General features: G+C 57.3%; 4 protein-coding genes and 1 non-coding gene across 9 annotated transcripts in view; 4 read left to right on the top strand and 1 right to left on the bottom strand.

The window, feature by feature from the left end:
- The window catches only part of MLLT6 (MLLT6, PHD finger containing), a 32,719-nt gene extending 24,595 nt beyond the window's left edge, over positions 1-8,124 (top strand). For all 3 annotated transcript variants that reach the window (XM_015885719.2, XM_015885720.2, XM_015885721.2), the window contains exons 13-20: positions 1,204-1,270; positions 1,526-1,668; positions 1,943-2,131; positions 2,319-2,407; positions 2,774-3,129; positions 3,244-3,352; positions 4,638-5,021; positions 5,720-8,124. In XM_015885719.2, the coding sequence (XP_015741205.1) occupies positions 1,204-1,270; positions 1,526-1,668; positions 1,943-2,131; positions 2,319-2,407; positions 2,774-3,129; positions 3,244-3,352; positions 4,638-5,021; positions 5,720-5,764 (1,382 nt within the window). In that variant the 3' untranslated portion in view covers positions 5,765-8,124. The remainder of the gene's footprint in view (positions 1-1,203; positions 1,271-1,525; positions 1,669-1,942; positions 2,132-2,318; positions 2,408-2,773; positions 3,130-3,243; positions 3,353-4,637; positions 5,022-5,719) is intronic.
- An 865-nt stretch (positions 8,125-8,989) lies between these two features.
- On the top strand, positions 8,990-9,616 carry CISD3 (CDGSH iron sulfur domain 3). The gene is made up of 2 exons (XM_015885729.2): positions 8,990-9,161; positions 9,260-9,616. Exons 1-2 carry the CDS (start codon positions 9,018-9,020, stop codon positions 9,431-9,433), a joined length of 318 nt encoding a protein of 105 aa, XP_015741215.1. The 5' UTR covers positions 8,990-9,017; the 3' UTR covers positions 9,434-9,616.
- A 122-nt stretch (positions 9,617-9,738) lies between these two features.
- Positions 9,739-14,488, bottom strand: PCGF2 (polycomb group ring finger 2). 3 transcript variants are annotated; one of them, XM_015885727.2, is made up of 10 exons: positions 14,236-14,488; positions 12,005-12,133; positions 11,785-11,881; positions 11,586-11,641; positions 11,446-11,496; positions 11,248-11,356; positions 10,930-10,978; positions 10,735-10,833; positions 10,568-10,648; positions 9,739-10,314 (listed from the first exon to the last, which is right to left on the bottom strand). In XM_015885727.2, the coding sequence occupies exons 2-10, from the start codon at positions 12,114-12,116 to the stop codon at positions 10,003-10,005; spliced, it is 966 nt and encodes a 321-aa protein (XP_015741213.1). In that variant the 5' UTR covers positions 12,117-12,133; positions 14,236-14,488; the 3' UTR covers positions 9,739-10,002. The 3 variants fall into 3 exon arrangements, with proteins under 3 accessions (XP_015741213.1, XP_032296821.1, XP_015741212.1); XM_032440930.1 differs by lacking the exon at positions 14,236-14,488 and adding an exon at positions 13,847-14,009; XM_015885726.1 differs by lacking the exon at positions 14,236-14,488 and adding an exon at positions 13,730-13,833.
- TRNAN-GUU lies at positions 14,145-14,218 on the top strand. Its single transcript has one exon. It is a non-coding gene; the product is annotated as a tRNA-Asn (tRNA).
- Positions 14,489-15,177: 689 nt separating the features above from the next.
- Positions 15,178-17,324, top strand: PSMB3 (proteasome 20S subunit beta 3). The gene is made up of 6 exons (XM_015885728.2): positions 15,178-15,310; positions 15,759-15,943; positions 16,285-16,392; positions 16,518-16,695; positions 16,944-17,038; positions 17,180-17,324. The coding sequence occupies exons 1-6, from the start codon at positions 15,308-15,310 to the stop codon at positions 17,226-17,228; spliced, it is 618 nt and encodes a 205-aa protein (XP_015741214.1). The 5' UTR covers positions 15,178-15,307; the 3' UTR covers positions 17,229-17,324.
- Positions 17,325-17,349: the final 25 nt, after the last annotated feature.

Here is a 17,349-nt window from a genome sequence, read left to right on the forward strand (position 1 = left end):
ATCACATGGATGCACACAGCCTCCCTGGTCTGCAGGAAAACAAGACAGCAATAAGCAGACAGTCAGAGCTTGGCTGGATGTTGGTCTGCTTGCATGTGAAACCTGGTGTGGCACAGATGCTTGCAATAGGATGTGGAGATGTTCTAAAGGGTTTAGGGGGTGAAAATGATACTGAGGTGAATTACAGTGCTCCCAGGAGCTTAGGAAAGCTCCATATGCCTTGTAGCATCCCTAAATCTGACCTTGTTGGCCTTGTCTCCACGTGTCCTTACACCAGGACATCACTGCTGGCTGGGAGCAGTGGCTTCTCCCCATATGGGCCAACCAGGTATAGTTGGTGACTGGGAAGGTACCACCACATGGGTGAAGGGGTGAGGGCTGGTCTCCTTCCTACAAGCCTTGCTCTTGTTTGTTCTCAGCAGCAGAAAATATTGCTGGTAACCAATGTCCAGCTCAGGGCATGGTGCTGTAAATCACAGTGCTTGGCTGTGCTCCCTGCGGGAGACTTCCTGGATTCCTGCACATGAGAAACATCTCTTTTTGTATGAGGAAGAGGAGGGGCTGTCAGGCACCGGGGTGGGCTGCCCTTACAACACCTGGGTTGCCCAGAGCAATGCTAGCGTGTGCTTAGGGGCTGCAAACAGCAGATAAATCCTCCTTGTTCTTGATGGCTGTTTGTATAGATGTCTCACACAAGTGCACAGCAGCAGCATGGGGTGGTTGGGCATTGGAACATCCAGGGAGCTGTGGGTGCCCCATCACTGGGTGGGTTCAGGTGCAGCCTGAGCTGGGTTGGAACTAAATGAGCGTTAAAATCTCTTCCAACCGGAGCTGTCCTGTTATTGTATGATGTGGAAAGGCTGGAGGAATGGAGCTGGCTTGGGGAAGGGATGCTGAAAGCTCAGGAAAGCCAAGTGTTGTCTATACCCACGATAGACAAAGAGAGCATCCTCAGCTCGGCTGGCTGAAGGCACCGGGACAGCCAGGCAGCACCCAGCCGTGACCTTCCCCGGGTGACACATGGGGACACGCAGCCCCTCCCCTATTACCTCCCCCGGGGCGGGGGCTGTGCGGGCTCTGCGTGACGCAAAGGCTCCGTCGGGCTGCTCGGTGCTCCCATCTAGCGGGGACAACCCGGCTGCGGGCACCTGCAGAGCCGAGCGCTTATGAACGGGGTGCATCTCTATGCTTCTCCCCATCCAGAGCCCGACCTGGAGGATTGCAGTTTCGGCTGCCGAGGGACTTCGCCCCAGGAGAGTCTCTCTTCCATGTGAGTGTGACCTTCGGGTGCCTCGAGTGATGTGGGGGTGGGTGAGGGGGGTTGGGGAGGGGGAAGGTTCTTGCCCTCCTCCTAGGGAAGATATGGGGCTGCTCCGGCAGCTGGGCAAGCAGGAACGATGGATCTGCCCTTGGAGATGGGATGAGAAAAGCAGAGCTGGGAGGGGTGTGGAAGAGCTGCTGGGAGAAGGGAGGGGAGGAGTGTGGTGCAGATGAGGGGTTCTGACTGCCCCCCGACCACCCGCAGGTCCCCCATCAGCAGCCTGCCGACCCTCTTTGACCAGACGGTGTCCTGCAGCAGCAGTGGGCAGCTGGAAAATGTCCCCCAGGCCACCCCCAACATCGAGCAGCTGCTGGAGAAGCAGGGCAATGGAGAGGCTGGCGTCAACAGTGAGTCATGGGGGGGCACGGGGCTGTGGCAGGAGCGATCCTTGGGGGTCTTTTGTGGGGGGATTTGCCCTTAAGAAATAGAGCCAGGCTGGGGATGAAGCACTGACCTGTGGCATGGGGAGGAGCTGGCAGTGGGGCTGCATTCTGGAGGCCAGTCTTCCCTTGCCATGCTCTAATTGTGGTACCCCTGTGTGCTTCCCCTTCTCCTCTTTCCTCTGTCCCCCCATCCCTGGATTCCATCCCTCCTCCCTCCCATTCCATTCCATCCCTGCAGTTGTAGAGATGCTCAAAGCTCTGCACTCACTGCAGAAGGAGAACCAGCGGCTCCAGGAGCAGATCATGACCCTGACGGCCAAGAAGGAGCGTTTGCAGCTCCTCAATGTCCAGCTCTCTGTCCCTTTCCCAGTGGTGACCAGCAGCAATGGGCCGGGCAGCCAAGCTCACTACATCCTGCCCACCAACGGTGAGGGGTGTACGGGAAGCATCGCTCTGTGCCCCCTTATAGGGGGTCCTGGGGTGGGCAGGGGTGGGTCACGGCGGGGAGGATCTGACCCATTTATGTGGCTGCATCCACTGGTGGTAGAGCCATTGCTGTGGCAACGTCAGGCTCCACCCCTGACTCTCTGTTCTCACTTATTTCCTCCTTACAGTGTGCAACAACGATTCCCTGAGCATCAGCAAGAGCCCCCCGTGCAAGAACAGCTTTGGGATCGAGAACTCGCTCTCCACTTCCTCTGAGGTACACGGGTCACACGTCCAGCTGGGGAAGGGACCAGGGAGGGAGCAGAGCAGTGCAGTGCCAGAGCTCTGACTTGGTGTCCAGCTCACACCAGAAACCAGGCTTCTTATTCTGGAGATACTCATTCTCAGTGCTGAGGGTTGCTGAGCCTGCGAGCGAGAGGTGAGAGTGCATCCAGGCTATTCCAGCCACGCTTTTAGAGATCCAGCAAAGCACATTTGAGGTCTGGGTCCTCTCTGAGCATACGCCTGCACTCGCACTCACAGCCCCCTTCCCACCTCCAGCTCTCCATCCCCCCCCCCGGAGCTGAGCCAACCTTTCTCAAGCTGCCCCAGTCCGATGCTCTTATATCCGTTTCTCCCCCAGGACCCACATTCAGGTTGCCCCAGCAGGAGCAGCTCTTCCCTGTCCTTCCACAGCACTCCTCCGCCCCTGCCCATGCTGCAGCAGAGTCCTGCCTCGCTACCCCTTCCCGGGGTGCAGCAGGTGAATGGCTTGGCCAGGGTGGCAGGCAGCGGGCTGGGGGGTGGCACCACTGCCAACCACAGCCTCTCCACTGTGCCTATGGTGGACGGCCTGATGGGGACCGTGGCAGGAGGTCAGCAGATGCCCATCAACGGGATCCTGGGGAATCTGAACGGAGCTCAGGCCGCCCAGCCTCCAAGCGCGCTGACGCAGGCGAGCGGCCCTCCAACCTTGCAGCTCTCCACCAGCCTGAGCAGGTGAGGATGGGGACAGCCGGGCCCTCTCCAGCAGAAGTTTAGCACCGGGAGGGATCCTTGCACACGCAGGACCAAGGCGGGCTGCGCTGATGCTGATGCTTTGCTCCCTTGCAGCATGCCGAGCCTGAGTCCCCTGACAGAGCAGCAACGGCACGTCTTGCACCAACACGAGCAGCAGCTCCAGCAGCTCCAGCAGCTCCTGACTTCTCAACCTCTTAATCCGGTAAGAGTCCCTGCCTGGCACCTTCTGTCTGATGAACTGTTTAACGGGAAGGCTTTGGAGCTGGGATGGGAAGCGTTGCTCCCTATTGCAGCCGAGCCTCCTTTGAGGTCTCCCCATTGCTGTGGGTGGAGCGAGGAGGAAAGCTGTAGGCAGGAAGGTGTGGAGGGGGCTGATAGGGGTGTGGGCTTTGTTTGTGCAGAGGGAAAAATGTAATCTGGGTTTCCCACACCCTGAGGGTGTGAGAGCACAGCAAAGTTAAGCCAAGGTGAAAGCAAGGAGCGCTGTTACCTCCTCCTGCCAAGTGAATGCAAACCGTGTCTGCTCCTGCTGCAGAGATATTCAGGCTCACAGGAGAGGAGGAACTTGCTGGAGGATGCTGCTTGAGTGTAGAAAGAGATAAGCACTAAATTGCTTGGTCCTGAGGCAGGCAAGCCATGCTGGGGCATGCTGACATGGAGGGCTGCATGTGGGGTCAGGAGAAGGGCTGGGTGGCTGCTCTGAGGGTCTGACTCCATCCTCAGCATCAGGGAGCTGCATTGATGGGTTGTGAACAGAACCTGGATGAGAGCTGCGTTCAGTCACACTGCAGCCACTCTGTGCTGTGCCTTACATGGGAGGGCTGACGGCTCCCGTCAATGAAGCTCAGCTCATTTATATCTCCCATGAACTTGGCCTGCTGCTTTGTAGAGATTTCTGGGTCAGGCTATTTATAACCAGGGAAAAAGCAAATTTCCAAAGGCTTTTCTCTTTGCAGTGGCTGATGTCACCGTGTCATCAGCTGCATCCCTATGGGCATGGAAACAATGTCAGCTCTCAGCGCGCCGCATTGGTCTATGGTTGCTATAGTGACTTCTGCAGTTCAGTTGGGTGCCAGGGCATCCCTCCAGGCTCAGGTGTGCTGTGCTCCTCATCCCCAGAGCCCAGCTCACCCATCCCCACCCCCAGGCTGCAGCAGGATGGGCTGGGAGAGAAAAGCAGCGTAAAAATCCAGGGTGATGAGTGCAACAGATTTAAAACCCATGGACTGATTGTTTGGAAAGCACTTTGTGGATGTGTGTGCCCACACTTCAGGAAACAACGGGGTCAGAGAGGTGACGAGCACAGTCTGCTAATGAATACAACAGATGGTTCCTCTCTGTGCCTATAGGAATGTGACGAGGGGGACTTTTAGCCTTATCCCCATCCGCAGCGTGCTAATAAGGCTCCTGGCTTCTCTGCCTTAGGTGTCACCCCTTCCCGAGCCTTTTGTCCCTCCTTTGATGGCTCTCCTCACCTTTCCTCGCAGGAGCAGCAGGCCCTGGTGTTCCAGATGATGCAGCAAATCCAGCAGAAGAGGGAGCTGCAGCGGCTGCAGATGACGAGCTCATCCCAGCTGTCCATGAGCAGCCTCCTGGCAGCCACCTCCACCCCCCTCCTCCACTCCAGCACCAGCGCCCCGATGACCTCGGCCCCCCAGCCGCCCCCCAACAGCAGCTCCCTCATGGCTTCCCTCTCCCCCCAGCAGCTCAACCCTAGCAATGCCCTCCTGGCTCCATCACAAGCCACCCCACCGCTCAGCGCTCCTGGGAGCAGCCTCATGGCTTCGGGGACAGGCATCCCTCCCGTCCTCACAGCACAGACTAACCCGTTTCTCAACCTGCAGGCTGATGGCAACACCCCAAAAGGAACGGTGCGTATGCTGCTAGCGCTCCCCTAACCCCACTGAGCTCCTGGTGCCGGGCATTGTGCCCTGTGCACCGCACTTAACGTGGGAGAACTAGGGCACTATGTGGGCAGCAGAGCCAGGATGCTCTGCTGGCTTTGTGCCCCACTGAGTGGCTGCTGTCACATCATGACAGACCTCCAAGGACTTCTGTAGGCCCAGGAAAGGCCGTAGGTAGGCACAGAGGCTCCCAGGGCACCCTTCCTAAGACGTGGATGGGCAGCGTGCCCCTTGTGGTGCCAACGAGACACAGAGGTGACTGCATGCTGAGACCCAGGGTTTAGAAAGAAGGAATCTTGCACCCAAGAGGAGAGGTCTGCAGCCTCTCTCTAAAAGCATCCTTGTACTGCAACACCAGCATCGAGGGATGGGGACGATACGTTTGCAATTCCTCCATCCCTTCCCCTGGCCTGTGTTTATACCCAGAAGGTCCAGACCTGGTTGGAGACGCTTAGGAGAAGGCAGAGGGGAAGCCTAGGGCTCCTTGGTGTGCCCATTGCTCTCGGTGGAGCCTGAGAGGTGGCAGTGAGCAGGGCCAGGTTGGCAGCACAGCAGAGCTCTCTGTTTCTGCCCCTCCAGTACTGATACCTGTCTCCTCTACGTTTCTCTTTCTGTTTGTTTGTTGTTTTTTTTTTCTCTTTTCGTTGTTGTTGTTGTTTTTAAAGAGCATGAATGAAAAGGGAGCTCCTCTTACCCAAGACAAGGGCTAAGCTCCCTCTCACCCTGAACAAACCAGCAGCCAACTCCTCTCAACCAAGGGGGAATGTGGCTTTCCACAGTCAGCAGCTTTGGTACTGTTAGAGCAAATGAGCACAAGGCTTCTGAGAAGCATTTCCTGCCACTGGGCAATGCCAAGAGGTGCTTTGGAAGACAGTCCGTCTCCGACCAAGCCCTGCTATCAGGAGGAGCAAAGGTTGGGGGGGGGGAAAGGGCAGCTTGCCACGCTGCTCCGTGCCCCACATGCTCAGAGTGAAGCTGTGTTTCCAGACAGAGTAGAGGAGAGTTAACACCACGTGCCACCACCTGCTCCCTGCTATGAGCACAAGCGTGTGGTCTGAGTGTGCACTGAGAAGCACGGAGCATCCTCGGCCAAGAGCTTGGTGGAGGAAAGGGGGGCAACCCCTGCTGAGGACACTGGTGTGCAGTGCAAAGGGATATGGAGGTGCCCTCGGAGGCAGCGCTGGATGTGACCCACCTGGGGATGCTGTGGTTGTACCTACATGGGCTGCTCCTCCCTGCTGGGGAAGTGAAGAAGCTCCATAGCTGTGATTTCTCGCCTGCTGGGCTCTTATAGATGCTCTTTGTAGCCATCGTCCGACTCCCCTGCACCTCAGCTGGATGCAGCCCCAGCCTGAAGGACACGGGTGGTGGAGTGATGGGTGAGGAGCGGTGCTTGGAGAGCTGCAAGCTGCTGTAAAGGACACGGCCACGTCTGCTCTGCCAGCTGCTGGTGTGTCAGTGCTGTGCTTGGGGAGTGAAAAGCACATTCCTGCTCCTCGTGCTGCCTCTCTTTCATTCTAAGATGTCCCAAACCTGATGTTCAGCTCACAAAGAGGGGCTGTGGTCGGTGTTATCCCATCACAGCCAACTCCTGAAGGTGCATTGAACCTGGCTCTTCCATCGCAAGCCTCAGCTGGGTGGTGGCAATGTGTGTGTATGGAAAAGGCAGCCCCAGTTGTGGTTTCTCCTTTCCCCACCACAAATCATTCCAGTCTGGCAAAAAAAAAACAAACCTACCCAGCCAAGAAACAGCGTTCTTCCATTGGTCTTAGGCACTGAGAGAGGGGATCTCCAAGCAACGGGGCAGTCAATGAGCTCCCACGTTGGGGCATCGGACCCTTTGTTCTCTTCCACCTTTTGACCTTAACTCCATCTCACAGCCTGGAACCTCAGCGAGGAGCTTCTGATTTCATGGATGGATGGATGGATGGATGGATGGATGGCAGGGCAGGTGGGGCTGCTCTGAGAGAGGGGAGCATTACATCAAACATGCATCTACCCCTTCTTTTCCTCTTCCCAACTCTCCTGGTTGGAGGTGGGGGGGGGACAGGTGTGAAGACTCCAGCAAACAGAAGCTCCAAGGGTCTTAAAGTGTAACATGTGGGCAGACCTGGATCTATTTCAGCACATTCCCACTGCCCCCAACTGGTTTGCACTATTCGAATTTACCAGCAGTGGGTCTGTGCTGATGGGAATAGAAGGCTGGTGGTGGGGCAGATCTCATCCGTCATGTCTTTCTTCCTTTCTTTTTTAAGGGGGGGGGTTTGGTTTGTTGTTTTCTGTTTGGGAAATGATCGCCCTGAGGGTTGGATAAAGCTAAAAAGCAGAAGGAGAAGCTCCATTCTGATCTCCCAGTCTATGAAGGCTCAGAAATGGCTTGGATAGAATTCTGCTTTTATTCTTTAAAGCTGATGTTTGAACAAGGTTAAGAAGCTGTCGGGAGGATGGGGATGGCAGCAAACAGTGAAAGCAGGAGGGAAAGTAAAACACAAGGACAAAATGTGCCCCCTCCTCATCATCCCTATGGCTCAGCCCTGGCACAGAGCACTTCCTCCCCATTGCATCTATTGGGGCTGGGGGTCCAACTGCAGCTGTGAGCTCTACAGCTGCAATGCCTGATGCTGCTGGGCTCACCTGGGGCTCTGATTCAATTCTGATACTTGTTTTTCTTCTGTTTTTGGGGTTTATTCCCACTGGGAGGTCCCTATGGGGGCTGCCCACTGCCCAGTCTCATGCAGGCTCTTGCAGAGCATCACCACGTTCCAGCTTTGCAGGGAAGACCTGGAAGCAGGAAGGGAGCAGGGCAAGAGAGGGCTGATGGCTTCCATCAGTGTGGCTGTGAGCAGAGCAAATCAAAGCCTTGCTTGGATCCGTGGGTCAGCACCCCAAGGCTGAGCACCAGCAGGAACCCAAAGGGGTCAGGAAAGGTTGATGGGGAAAGGTGAGAGCCCCGCAGATAAAGCACTTACACATTCCTCGGGGCTCTTCCAGAGGTGCTAAAGGGCACCCCCTGCACCCTGAGGTCCCTTTGGGGGGGGTGGGGGGTCAGCACATGGCTGTGAAGAGAGGAGGTAGGAAGAGGAAGAGGAGGAGGAGGAGGAGGAGGGGGGAAGGAAAAGAAAAGCTAAAGATGATCTGTGTTTCAGTTGCACTGGGGTACGTTTCTTTACCCATTTTGATGCTGATGTCTCCTTTAGTACGTTGCATGTGTCTTTTTTTTTCCTGTTTTTGTTCCGTTTCAGTTTGTTTGTTGGTTTTTTTGTTGGTTTTTTTTTTTTTAATTAAATAAAAGAGAAAAAAATGTGTATATTTTTGGCAATTTAAGGTAATGTAGCTAAGATATATTTTTTTCACGCTGCTTGACTGTTCTTTATTATAATAAATAATATTAATATTAACGTGGGAGGCGTCGTTAATGCCTAAAGGGGATCAGCTGCTCACAACCCCAAAGGCAACATAGCAGGGGGGGTCTCGTGTTTAATGAAGGGCTGCGTTGGGGTGCAGCTGCTGCTGCTCAATTCTGGGGGGGCACAAAAGCTCTCGTTGCCCTGTTTGTCCTGCAACCCCCCTGCAGAGCTGAGAAGAGCTTTGCATCCGTGCAAAGGACGCTGAATCTGTGCAACCGATGCAGCAAACCCTGCCATCTCAGGTGAGCAGCCTGCATTGCTCTGCTGCTCGCTGGAGCTCTAGGTGTTGCATTGAGGTTGTTTGCAAGGGTGAAGCAGCAGCTTCAAAGCAGCAGGAGTGAATGCACGGCTCAAGCCTTGTCCTCTTCTGTTCACCAGGCAGGGACAGCAAGGAGGATGTTTGGGAATGGAAGGGAAGGGGAGGAGAAGGGGAAAGGGAAGGAAAACGAAGATACAAGAGGAAGAGGAGGCGGAGCGGCCGCTGCGACTCATAAGAGCCCAATTTCCGTCACCGTCGGGCTGGGAGGAGCCGCGGCCGTTCCGGGGCGGTGCGGGGATGGCGGCGGTGCGACGCGGGGCGGCCGCTCTCGTTGCTCGGCTGAGAGCTGCGCTTTCACCCCGCATCTCTTTCCCGTATCGCGTGGAGCTGAAGGAGGGGAAGAAATACGCGTGGTGCTCGTGCGGGCACAGCAGGGCGCAGGTGTGAGGCTGCGGGATGGGGCCGGGGGGGGGTTTGCGGGATGGGTTGCGGGGTCCCGCAGTTTTCCTCTTAACACCGCGACCCTTTTTGCTTCTCAGCCGTTCTGCGACGGCTCTCACCGCACTTTGGCTCCGGATAAAGCTCCGGTGCGTTTCACGGCGGAGGCGGATGGCAAAGTGTGGCTGTGTGCATGCAAAAGGACCCGAGGTCCCCCCCGGTGCGACGGCAGCCACCTACGGCTGTGGGAAGCGGGGAGCGGAGCCCGACGTTGAGCCCCCTCCCCCCTGTGACCTCACCCCATAAGGATGCAGCCCCTGCGGTGTGTGGGTCCCGGGGGGTGTGAGATGGAGGGGGTGCGTGACACTGAGCAGCATTCATTGCACCTATGACCCAGTGCAAATGTTTGCTCGATTACTGTACAGGATGATGCAAATATACGATGGGATGTGACCGCACATGGGATGTGAGCACATGGAGCTGTGTGTAGTTGGGAACACAGGGGGGGAAAAACACGCAGGGTTGGGGTGGGGGGTCCTGTAGCATTGTAGTGCAGGAGTGGGGGCTGCAGTGACACCCCAAGAGCATCAGTTGAAGAAAGAAATCCTATAGCAATCTATGAACCCACTGATGCACCCCCAGAGCCTGGGGAGTGGGGTGAGAGGCAGCCACACACACATCTCCGGGCTGAAAGGCCGCCCTATGCACCTCACCTGCGCTCTAAACCCGTAAAATACGTATGTACAATCTTCATCTCCCTCTGTACACGTCTCTCTTTATAGATGCACATATATATAATATATAGAGCTATACAAAACCAACACGGCCTCCCCCCACCCACCCGTTAGGTCAGCGCAGACCCCGCGGGGCCGTGAGCTGCAGCTTTGCGGCAACGGGAGGGGGGCAAAGGGGGGCAGTTCGAAGCGCCATGGGGCGCAGAAGCGGTTGTGGGGCTGGGGGAGCCGTGGGGCGGAGTGCCGGGGCTGGGCAGGGAGGGTGGAGTGCGGGGCAGCGTGGCGGGGCTGTGAGCTTTGTCGCTGAGAGATTCACACTCGGAGGCGCCGCTGGTGTTGGTGCACTCCGAGGTGGGCGGCTGCGGCAGCTTCAGGCGTTTGCAGGTCGGCTGGACGCGGTATTTGAGAGGCAGGGGGCCGTTCTGTTAAGGGGGGGAGATGGGCAGAGCGTGGCACCTTGCACCCTGTGTGCCTTGCACACCCCGTGTACTTTGGACACCCTGCGTGCACACCTTGCTGCACTCTGTGCTCCATGCACCCTACACACCCAGTGCTCCGTGCACCCTGCACCCCATGCACATCACTCACCCCATGCACCCTCAGCTTATGCATCCCATACACCCCATGTCCTGCACCCCATGCCCCCCCACACACACCCTGCATCCCCCCACTCACCCTCCTCCAAGGGTAAATATAGGCGATGTCCATCAGTGTGTAGTAATCCCTCAGGGGTTCATCTCCATAGAGAACCTCCACCTGGTGCAGAGAACAGCATCAATGCCCCCCGGGGTGGGGGAACAGGCAAAGCCGGGGGTGGGGGAAGGGGCAGCATGGGTTCTCACCTGGTACTTGCTGGGCACATCCATCTTATTGCGCAGGAACTTGGCCAGGTGCATCACTGTCATGGCCGCGGGGCAGCGCAGGAACCGCACCGCGTTCCTCTGGGGGAGGAGTGATGCTGAGCCCCCCCCCTGCAGCGGGGGCAGACCCTCCCCCTTCCCCCGGTGTGACCCCGCTGCCCCTTCCCCGGCTCTCACCTTCTCCTTCTCCAGATCCCCGTTCTCGATGGTCCCTTTCTTCTCCTCTCTGGGGGGGGGGGGGCAGGAAAGCAAAGAGGGGACAGAGTTGAAGGAAAACGGGAGAGGGGAGAAAACAAAGCCCCTGGGGGGGGGGGACCCTCCGTGGGGAGGGCACAGGGGGGGGGTTACACCTCGGGACCCCATGCACACAGCGCTGCTGCTCCGAGATGCGTGGCTGAGCCCTGCGATGGACCCTGGATGCTCCCAGCCCCACATCCCCGCCCCACATCCCCTTCCTGACCCCCCCAGCCCACGTCCCCCCGCCCAGCAGCGAACCTGGCTCCCTCGTAGAACTCAATGGACAGACTGACGATGCCGTCCTCCGTCGGCTGCGTCCCGTCTCGCTGCGGAACCTCCCCGCGGTCCTCGTTGGAGCCGTTGGGCACTGGTGGGCACGGGGCGAAGGGGAGAGGATGGGTCTGAGCCGGGGGTCGCGTGGGAGGGGGAAAGGGGGCTTCATAGGCGGGCACTCACCCTCAGCCACGGGGTACGTGGCATAGAATTCGCGGCGACGCTTCATCTCATCTATAAGAGAGGGGGGTGAAGGGAGAGGAGGGTTAGGGGGAAGAGGGGGGCACGGCTGGGGCTTCCCGCAGCGCTGACCCGCACAGCACCTGTAAACAGCCCCGGGACCAATTTGTACACGACGTCCTGCAGCGTTCTGTCTGATCTGAGGGGTAAGGAAACGAGAAACAGCAGTGGGAGCTGCACTTCTCCCCCTTATCCCACCTCCCCATCCCATCTCCCCCCACCTCTCCCATGTCCCAGCCCCATATCCCCCCCTTCCCTCCTATGGGGGGTCACCCAACGCACCTGATGCTGAGGAGGGGTCTGGTTTTATGCACCTGGGCGTCGCACATGGGGCAATACTTGTTGGCCTCCAGGTAACGCACGATGCAGGTCTTGCAGACTGAGGGGAGAGACGCAGCGCCCCATTGAAATGGGCAGCACCCCGTGCCCTCCCCCTATCCCCTATACATCCCTTCTCCACCCCACTGCAGCCGCACGGTGTGGGGCAGCGGTGCCCACTCACACGAGTGTAGGCACTCAACGATGGTGGCGGCGTCGATGAAATACCCCCCGCACAAAGCGCACATCAGGTGCGGGTTCAGCTCCGTGATCTTTATCCGGGTGGTCCTGTGCATGTTGCAGCAGCTCCGCCCTAAGAAAGGAGGGGAGATGGGGAAAGGAGGGGAAGGAAAACGATCGGTGCAAAAGCGGGACCCGTTCTGCCCCCAGCAAACAGCCCCGGAGCCTCAGGGTGGGCTCCCCCCCCCAAATCCCCCTTCGGTGCTCCCCCTTTGGTGCCCCCCTGCTGCAGGATGCATCCCCGAGCACATCCCCTCTGCCTGCAGCTGCTCGGGCTGCACACACACACGTGCAAACACACACACACACACGAGCGTGCTTTGCTTTTGTGGGATGGAAGATGCACTTCAACCTCTTTTGGTTTCTATAGAAACTCTGGAGTCCGTGGCTGGGCACTTGCGTGTGCAACAGTTGTGCACGGATGTGTGTGCACATGGGTGTGCATAGATGGGTATGAACAGGGGGTGGGTGTGCACAGAGAGGAGTGAATGGGTGTGTGTGGATGGGTGTGCACAGAGGGCTGTGCACGATGGGTGTGCACACAGCAGGGTGCACGGATGGGTGTGCACATAGAGGTGTGCACGGCTGGGTGTGCACAGACGGATGCACACAGAGGGTTGTGCACAACTGGGTGTGAACGGGGCGTGGATGGGCTGCGTGCAGGGCGTGCAAGGGCTGCGTGATGGAGCTGTGCGTGTGCACACGACACGGACTCCGCCTCATCCACTGCCGATCGCGCCCTCCCTCGTAGTCCGCGGTATTTCCCTTTAACATTCCGCGTGGGCAAGGGCTTCTCTGCTGACCCCCCCCCCGCCCACCCCAAGCAGGGAAGTCTCTATGGCGGTGGGCTGCGGTCCATTGGGTGGTGCGGGGGCAAAACACCGGCAAACGGTTTCTATGACCACGCACCCCAATCACCGGTGTCACAAGCAACGGGGCTGCGAGCCTGAGGGGGGGGGGGGGGGGTTCTGGCTCGGAGCCTCCCTCCCAAATCATAACGCGTGTGTGCGGGGGGGGGGGGGAAGGGCGTTCAAGCTCAACAGTCCGACGAGACGCACCGGGACGGGCACGCGGCGAAACGACCCCCCCCCACTTCCCCAGCGGACATCCACCCCCCACCCCACATGTGTCCGGACACGGACACAGCATTGAACAGACGGTCATCCATCACCCCTCTGGTGTCACCCCCCGCCCCAATGGGCTGTCCCCCCCCAGCTGCCCCTTTTATACCGAGGCCGACACCCCCCCTCCACCCCGTCCCCGACGGAGCTGTCAGCGCCTCCACCCCGCTCCGGTTGGGGGGGGGGGGGGTCACGCACAAGCGCGCATAGGCCATACTTTGAACGGGAGAATTAAGGGGGGGGGGGCGGCGGGGGGGCCCGTTCCGTACATGCTGGCGGCTGCCCGGCTCGGGCGGCTCGCTTGCGCTGCGGCGCCTGAGCCCTTCCTCCAACCCCAAACCCTTTCTTTTTTTTTTCCTTCTTTGCTCCCCTTCTTCCTTCCCCCCCCCCCTTCCCTCGTCCTCGCTTTTTTTTTCCCCCTTTATTATATTTTTTTTCTCCTTTTTTTTCTTTTTTTTTTTTTTTCCTTTAATTTTTTTCCCTCCTCCAGCCGCCGCCAGACCCCGCCCCCCCCCCTTTCCCCCCACCCCCCCCCCCATTTCACTCACGTGACCTCATTCCTTTGGGGGTATTGAGGAGGAGGGGAGTGAGGGGCTGAGATTGCGGCCCCCCACCCCACCCCTCTGTGGCCCCATGGAGATCCTGGACCCCCCCCCAAACCCCACCTGGGTTATCATGGGACATGTGCGGTGCTCGTGGTGCGGGGGGGATGGATGAGGAGCAAATAGGAGGGGGGGGAAATAAAAAGAGAGGGAAAGGCGAGGGGGGAAGGAGAAAAGGGAGGAAAGAGAAGAAGGGAGGAAAGGAATAGGGGAGAAAAAGGGAAAAGGGGGAAAAATAAAGAAAGGAAAGGGGAATAAATGTAATGAGGAAAGAAATAGAGGGTAGAGATAGAGGCCCCGCAGCCCCCCGCACCGTTAATGCATCACTCAGGGCAGCGGCCGCACGGCGGCTCTTAACGCAGTCTCTGTGGCGCAATCGGTTAGCGCGTTCGGCTGTTAACCGAAAGGTTGGTGGTTCGAGCCCACCCAGGGACGAGGCGTTTCCTTTTTACCTGCTCTCAATTCCTTTTCTCTTCTTTTTTTTACCTCCTTCCCGACCCGAATCCAGCCCGATTCAGTTTGTAAGGGAAAACAAAAAGCTGAAAGGGATCCAAAATCTACGCTGTTAAATTCCTGCTCTCTTACAAAGCCTTTGTAAAACAGATGCCACTAATGTTATTCATGTTTCCGGCCTGTCCCGGTCTTGTTTTCATAGCAGAAATAATGAAGTTCGTGTTTTATTGCGGGGTGTGAGGTGGTGCCAGGAGATCCCTGCTGTTCTGAGCACAGAGATATGGGCAGGGAGCCCGGCAGGGTGGGAGGGGATGGGATTGGAATGGGATGGAGATGGAATGGGGATGGGATGGGGTAGGGATGAGGTTGTGGTTGGGATTGGGGTGGGGATGGGATGGGGATGGGATGGGATGGGATGGGATGGGATTGAATGGCATGGGATGGTATGGGATGAGGTGAGGTGATGGAATGGGAATGGGATGGGGATGAGGATGGGAGATAAGAATGAGGCTGCAGTTGGGACTGGGGTGGGGATGGGAGAGGGATGGGATGGGGATAGGAATGAGGATGTGGTTGGGATTGGAGAGGGGATGGGAGAGAGATGGGATAAGATGGGAAGTGGGATGGGGATGGGATGGGGATTGGGGTGGGGATGGGGATTGGAATGGGGATGGGATGTGAATAGGAATGAGGCTTTAAAACCCCCCATTGTGGGCCGTGCTGAGCCTGCTTATGGGACAGGCTCTGTAGGGTGGGGGGGGGCTGTGAGGGTTCATTGTGCCCCCCCAAATTGTGGGTTATGGTACCGCCCCCAGCGGTCCTCCACTATCCCGGCATGCACCGCTCGCTATGACTCTTCATTTTCCTTCCTAACCTCCCTCTCTATGGTAGCATCCACTCAGGCTCCGCCCACCGTGGATACAATCCACCAATAGCGAGCTGCGAATTGACCGGAAACTCACCGCGGTGACCAATGGGAGGAGGAAGGAGGCGGGACAACAAGGCGGCGGGGTTGAGGCTGAGGCCTAAAGCGGAACAGCAGGGACGGGGTTTGTCTGTACAGCCGGCACCATGGTGAGCAACGGGATGGGGCCTGGAGCGGGGCCTGGACTGAGGCCTGGTCCGAGGCCTAAGCTGGAGCCTGGTCCGGGGCCTGGACCTGGGCCTGAGCTGGGGCCTGAACCGGGGCCTGGTCAGGGACCTGTGGGGCCTGAGCTGGGGCCTGTGGGGCTCCGGCTGAGCGAGAAGCCTTGGGTGGGAGCTATGAGGGAAGGCCTCTATGTGGGGGCTCAAAGGCAGAGCTCTGGGGGGGCCCGAGTGTTCCCTATGGGGCTGGGGGCAATAGGATACATGGGGGACCCCCTCGTCCCCTTGCTGTATGTGCTGCCTTCTCTTGCAGCCTCTATGTGGGGGCTCAAAGGCAGAGCTCTGGGGGGGGCTGAGTGGTCCCTATGGGGCTGGGGGCAATGGGATACATGGGGGACCCCCTCATCCCCTTACCCCCCTTTGCTTTCTCTTGCAGTCTATTATGTCATATAACGGCGGGGCCGTGATGGCCATGAGGGGGAAGAACTGCGTGGCCATCGCTGCCGACCGTCGCTTTGGGATCCAGGCGCAGATGGTCACCACGGACTTCCAGAAGATTTTCCCTATGGGAGAACGGTTGTACATCGGGCTGGCGGGGCTGGCTACGGATGTACAGACAGTGTAAGTGATGCTGCAGCCTGTGTGTGTGTGGGGGGGTATTTACAGGATCTTAAATTGGAGGGGGTATAACAGGCAGTAGCAGCGCTCCTCTGGTCTCCCTTCATTGGGTTCTTTACATACAAGAGTGGGTTCTTTATTTTAGCAGTCAAACAGCGTGTGATGAAAGACCTCGTTGCTGTTAGGAATGAATAACTTCATGTATAAAAGGGAATTTGCACCTTGGGTGCCTCGAGCACACACTGGGAGCAGCTGGTATCTCTGTGAGCAACTCAGGCTTGATGAAGATGAAAGCAAAAAGAACCTGCCTGGGCCTTAACACTGTTGATTTTCTCCTCTTGCAGAGCCCAGAGGCTGAAGTTCAGGCTGAACCTCTACGAGCTGAAGGAAGGGAGGCAGATCAAACCTCAGACTTTTATGAGCATGGTTTCCAATCTGCTCTACGAGAGACGGTAACTGTCAGATAACTCGAGTGCTGTTTGTGTGCTAGAAGAGGGCACAGCTATTGGAGCTGATCTGATTCTAGGGAGCTGGGAGGTCGAGGAAGGCCTGTTTTACATTCTGTTTTTCTTCCCAGGTTTGGACCTTACTACACAGAACCAGTCATTGCTGGATTGGACCCCATAACACACGAACCTTTCATCTGCTCCCTGGACCTGATTGGCTGCCCCATGATAACTGAGGACTTTGTGGTCAGTGGCACCTGCTCGGAGCAGATGTACGGCATGTGTGAGTCCCTCTGGGAGCCCGATATGGTGAGTGAGGCAGCCAGGTTCTGCCTGGATCCTGGGGTTCTGCCTCCTGCTGTTAGATGGGGAAGCAGAGAGAGGGTTGGATGGACAGTTCTGTCCTTGTGTGACCCAGAGAAGGAAGGCTGCAGCTCACAGCAGCCTGCAGGAAAATGCTTGCAGCATCTTGATGATGTTTTGAGGTGGGTGGGGAGCAAAATCTGGTGGTTCAACATCCAGTTCTTAAACAAACTAAAACAACTTCTCTTCTTCAGGAACCTGATCACCTCTTTGAAACGATCTCACAAGCCATGTTGAATGCAGTGGACAGAGATGCCCTGTCTGGCATGGGCGTAGTAGTGCACATAATGTGAGTGCTGCTTTCCTGCTTTCTTTCCCTTCTGAACAGAGGCAGAGTTTCCCAACCTGAGGGTTAAAATCACTTGAGGGATGGGCTTCCCAGGTTATTTAACCCTGATTTGCTAACAGTCTTCTTTGTCTCCCTCTGTAGTGAAAAAGACAAGATCACAACCAGGACCCTGAAGGCACGTATGGATTAACCCAGCACAGCCGTTCCTGCATCTCTCAGCCCGGTTTGAGTGCAAGTTCTTTTTATAAATAAAACTCTATTATAATGATTTTTTCCTTTTCCTTGAGCCCTAGCAGCAGGATTAAGCTCTT

This window comes from Coturnix japonica, chromosome 27, assembly GCF_001577835.2.
Source record: "Coturnix japonica isolate 7356 chromosome 27, Coturnix japonica 2.1, whole genome shotgun sequence".
Taxonomy (NCBI): Eukaryota; Metazoa; Chordata; class Aves; order Galliformes; family Phasianidae; genus Coturnix; species Coturnix japonica.